This window comes from Acyrthosiphon pisum, chromosome A1, assembly GCF_005508785.2.
Source record: "Acyrthosiphon pisum isolate AL4f chromosome A1, pea_aphid_22Mar2018_4r6ur, whole genome shotgun sequence".
Taxonomy (NCBI): Eukaryota; Metazoa; Arthropoda; class Insecta; order Hemiptera; family Aphididae; genus Acyrthosiphon; species Acyrthosiphon pisum.
The window spans coordinates 167,970,595-167,975,862 of record NC_042494.1 but is presented as its reverse complement, the minus strand read 5'-3'; the positions used below and the strand labels follow the sequence as shown (position 1 = coordinate 167,975,862).

Genomic DNA, 5,268 nt, shown 5'->3' with positions numbered 1-5,268 from the left:
AAGTCAAATATTAATACTTTAAATTTTATTTTTACTTTTAGATTCTGAGCGTTGAGATCAATGTATTGTATTTACAATGATCCGTTTTTTTCTCTGTCATAAACATTTGGGGCAGAAAAAATGCTCCAATTTTTTGACAGAAAAGTGAATCTAGTTCATGCATTAGGGAGGTCAAAATTGAAAATGAGCACTAATTTTCACGAACACCGGGGAAGAAAAAACTGGGAATTTATTAATATTTTTTTAATAATACATAATTTTGATTATTTATACTTTATGTATGCCAGGATGATACTATGTCTCCTTTCAGAATTATTTCGTATGAAATGATTTAACATTGAATTCAAATCACATCCATTACAATGTCATACTTGACAATTACTACTGTAGTACTGTACATCAGAGTGGTAGGTATCATTGGAAAACCTTTGATTTTAATTTACATTACAATGTTTAAAGTTATAATGTAATATATAAAAAAATTTAATTTTCATATATGTAAGTAGGATAAGCATTGTATAATATGATTATTGCCAAATAACTTATTGGTTAGTCATAATACTATGTATACAATACAGAATAACGGTTCAATTTTTTTCCGATTTAATCACAATGGTCGTCTCGTCTGTTGTGATTGCGATGTAGCTATCATTTTTTAAGTGTTTTTACTTCATTTAATGTAGTATTCTTAAATTATTGAATTTGTATTTCAAGTAAAATATTTTTCTGAACATTTCTGTGTAAAAAAAGTCAACTTTTTAACGACGGTATAAATACCTAGCCATTAGATATCAAATAAAATTCGTTATACGTCATAATATATTAAAATTTCAATAATCGACTTACCTAGCACGGCCAGAAAAATGTCCTTGTTAAACAGTCAAAGAAGACTGCCACGCATTAATGCATTACCTACCTCACATTAGTGGTACGTACTTCAGAATATTTGATTGTACATAAATTCACACATACATTTATAGACTATAGTTAGACAATGTTAGTTAATTTATGCAAAAAAGAAAATATTATATAATTTCATATAATTATTAATTATATCATACGAAGTCCATATATAATTATAGCTAGAATTTAATATTTATATATTTTATAATACGCATTATTGAAACTGTAAAACTATAAATAGTTAAAATCAATCTTTAATACTAACTTATTCAGCTTTCGCTTTAATATTTGTCACATTTTTCCAGATATAATATTTGCGAAACATTTTTATGAATAAATAATATGTTATAAATAGACTCAAACAAATAAAGAATATCATCACGGCGATAACATCCAATAAAAGGTATTGGTACCAAGTTAGATTAAACGAGTGAGGCATCAAATGCGGGGCACCTTTATGACGAATTACATATTCGGTCCAGTAAAGTATTGATTGTTCAGGAGACATCGGTCGGTTTTTGAATATATCGGAAACGATTTTTGCATTTCGCATATACCTTTGAAATACATTTTTGTTAAAAGCATGTTAGATTAATATTTCAATTATTTTTTCGATAATGTAACTCACTTTTCATTATTTACTAGTTCTAATACATTTCTCAAAAATGTATCCTTTTTCACAGATAAAATATCCATGGAAATGGCCATTCCGGCATTAACCAAGTTGTCAATATTCCTTGGCTGATCGTAAAATAACGGGAATCCGAGAACTGGAACGCCAGCATCCACTGTTTCATATACTCCTGACATACCTCCATGACTGATGAATAATTTTACATTGGGGTGCACTTAAAATCAAAATACAACGTAATAAACAAAGTTCTCACTCAAGGAATGCATAATACATAAAATAGAACATATTACATAGAATTTCCCGTTGAGGTAACCATTTTCTTATCATTACGTTTTTTGGTTTATTCACCATTTCTCCTTCATATTTCCACAGTATTCTTTGAGGAACTTGGGCTAATGCTTCCTTCAGTGGATTTATTATATAATCAGGTGATGTTGACATATTAACAACTGAACCTAATGTGAATAATATCACCCCATGTTGAGAATTTTCTATAAATTCTAATATATCCTAAAATAAAAATAAATTATAACTATTATAGGTACTTACTTATATTTATGTAATTTTTTTTTTATTATTAAAATTGTTTATTTTTTATATAATAATCTGAATTAATTATTTGCAATGTAGAGCTTTGGAGTTTTTAATGTAGGTAGGTAGATATGGTGTTTATTAAAAAAAATATCTCTTATCAAATGTTTCAAAAAACGTTAAACTTATACGAGAAAAGTGTTGTTTTACTTTAATTCAAACGCACATCGATTAATTATCTTACATGTTGACAAAGGTGGGCATTAACTAGTTAAAAAGTTAATTTTTTTTTAACTTTTTAACATAACTAGTTAGCTTATTTTCTAATCAACTTATGAACTTAACTAGTTTAATTTACAGTGGAAATAACTTAGCTTTTCTCAGTTGATTTAAAAAAATTCCATCAAGTTAAAAACATTTTGAAGTTTTTCGTTTATACGTAAATATTACTATATCAGTATAAAATAAAAATAATCCAATATAAAAACACAAACATTTCTGTCATTTTTCTTGAAGTTCAATAAAATTGTTTTTTATAATTTATAAATTAGAAACTAGAAACACAAATTCACTTTTTATGTGATTTACATACTAATTAAAAAAAATAGATTAACTTTTTTTAAACTGAGTTAAGTTAATATTTCTATCTATATTAACTTTTAACTTATCGAGTTAAATTTATAATTTGTTAACTTTTAACATTTAACTTATCGATCTTGTCCTCTTAACTTAACTTAACTTGAGTTAATTATTTTCATTAACTTGCCCACCTTTGCATGTTGATGCGTGAGTGTTTATGTATGTATTAGTTTACTTACATTTGGTATACTCTTTGGAGGTTTCAAATGTATTCCGCCGACTTGTATGACATTTTGTGGAAATGGTCTCGACGCCTCACTTATGAAATGGCTATTTATAAATGTCAGCGATGGTCGCACAATACTTGTGTCCAAATCGTATGGTCTATTCATCGTATACATTCTTGTCCATTTGTCAAAATTGAAAAGCAATATACTGTACCCCAATAATACAGTGTTTGAAAATCTTTGTAGAAATGTCTTAGGAATGGCGTGTTCAGCATATAAATGTGAAATTGTAGCCGGATTTGGGATGTCACCAGAAATGATGCGTTCTTCAAATGTTACCATTGGCGATGAAACCAAATAAATCAAAGGCAAGTTTAGTTTACTAGCCAAATATAATTCACAATCGTAGCCCAGTGTTTCAATGATGATTACGTCGAAATTGGAATTTCCTTTTTCTTCCATTATTTTATTTAACTCAACATTTTTATACATTGCATCACATATAACTGTACGTTTGCTTCTAATAAATTCGATCATCGATGTTGGAGATCTGATTAAATCCAATGTATCGATTAAATTCCATTCTAGAAATTTTAGATGATCATTAGATGTATCCACTTCCGTATAGTTGTCTCGGTTGCCTTCGGGAAATTGTGTAAACACAGTAACATGATGACTATTATTTGACAAAACACGAACTATAGAACTTACATAATTCCAATGACTTTTGGCACCAATTGTGTTTACGACCAATATTTTTGCTGTTTCTACTGGTAATATCCACGAGCAGACGAACGTATGTATTAAGAAAATTGAAAATATATATGTGTACAAGGTACTCCGTTTTTTCGTCATAATAATATTGTTAATTAATAATTATAGATACACCCCCAAAAAAATGTAATATTAAATCGTAATAGTGTTAGTTTAATATTTAACGCTTATAAGTTATAGCCCATTCGTTCAGAATGAAAATGGTGAGTATTGATTAATTAAATTACCTGTGTTAATATAATATTATCAACAATCAATAGATTATTATACCTATACGTTCTTAAGTGAATAGAATTGACTGACGGCTGTTGTCTTGTGTAATAATTGTGTAGAAATCTATAGTACAATCTACTTCATAATTAAAAATATTATACTTTCATGTAATGCGTAAAAGAAAAATTATGATAAGGTATTGTTATTATTATTATTATTATTATTATTATTATTATTGACTATTATAGTTTATCTAGAGGTCAGGCTGTCAGAGAAACATGATATTTATGTTAAGAGTTTAGTTATTTTGTTGTAATTCCAAAAATATTATTCACTTGGACTTGGACATTCTTACTCCACCAGGTGTGTATGTTATTAATTATTTTACATTTTTACAAAATAAAATTTAAAATATAATATAAAGAGATGAATTTTAAACTAGATTTTAATTTTTATATAAAAACTTCATTAATTCACATTTTCTATGTTGATATTGAAAAATAAGAATAGCACAGCTATGAAACGTCTAATCAACGTATGAACTCAACTAGTTTAATTTACAATTGAAATTACTTAGCTTTTCTCAGTTAATTTAAAAAAGTGCATCAAGTTAAAAACATTTTGAAATTTTTCGTTTATACGTAAATATTACTATATTAGTATAAGTATTTATATCGATATCGTTATTCGTTATAATATATTATTATGACAGAGATTTTATATTTCAGATATACATATATTTAAATTAATAAATAATAGTAAACTAAAAGTAAAAGCGTAGGTACATACAGTGTACATCATGATAAAAATTCAATAAAATTGTTTTTAGATTCTGAGTGGAACGATGAATGTATTGATTTTACAATGATGTGTGTTTTTTTATTTTTTTTTTATTTTTTTATTTTTTTATTTTTTTTATTTTTTTTTGTGTCTGTGTACACGATAAGTAGTCGAAATAATGCTACGATTTTCAACTTCAGTACCTTGTTCGATCAGAAAGTGAATATCGTTGGTGCATTGGGGAGGTCAAAATTTAAATTTCCCAGTGGTTTTCAAAAGCGCCGGGAAAAACAAAAGAAAAATTAAGGAAAAACGGGAATTTTTACGCAAAATCGATTTTTCACAAAATTGAATTTGGTTTTTGGTGTAACTTTAAAAAAAATTACCGTAGATACATGAAATTTTGACTGAATGTTTATCTTGGCATCTTCTATACACCATAACATTTTCAAAATATTTTGATGTATTTTGAGCTATTTACGGACATTTTTATTTTCTATTTTTTTTTAGTTTTTTTTCTAAAACTATCAATAAAATTTTATTTGTTGGATAAAAAAGCTTGAAAATTTAATAGAAGGCTCCAAGTATATTGTTTCAAAGGCAGATGAAAAATATTAAAAATCGTTA

At 26.7% G+C, this 5,268-nt stretch overlaps 1 protein-coding gene across 1 annotated transcript; it reads right to left on the bottom strand.

Moving 5' to 3' along the window:
* Positions 1-1,139: 1,139 nt before the first annotated feature.
* LOC100572443 (UDP-glucuronosyltransferase 2B20) lies at positions 1,140-3,965 on the bottom strand. Its single transcript, XM_003242980.4, has 4 exons — positions 2,887-3,965; positions 1,828-2,047; positions 1,532-1,751; positions 1,140-1,460 (listed from the first exon to the last, which is right to left on the bottom strand). Exons 1-4 carry the CDS (start codon positions 3,727-3,729, stop codon positions 1,169-1,171), a joined length of 1,575 nt encoding a protein of 524 aa, XP_003243028.1. The 5' UTR covers positions 3,730-3,965; the 3' UTR covers positions 1,140-1,168.
* Positions 3,966-5,268: the final 1,303 nt, after the last annotated feature.

Coding starts and splice junctions, on each gene's coding strand:
- LOC100572443 (XM_003242980.4), bottom strand. CDS start 3,729: ATGACGAAAAAACGGAGTACCTTGTACACATATATATTTTCAATTTTC. Junction 2,048..2,886: donor CTCCAAAGAGTATACCAAAT/GTAAGTAAACTA, acceptor TTTTTATTTTAG/GATATATTAGAATTTATAGA. Junction 1,752..1,827: donor ACCTCAACGGGAAATTCTAT/GTAATATGTTCT, acceptor TTTGATTTTAAG/TGCACCCCAATGTAAAATTA.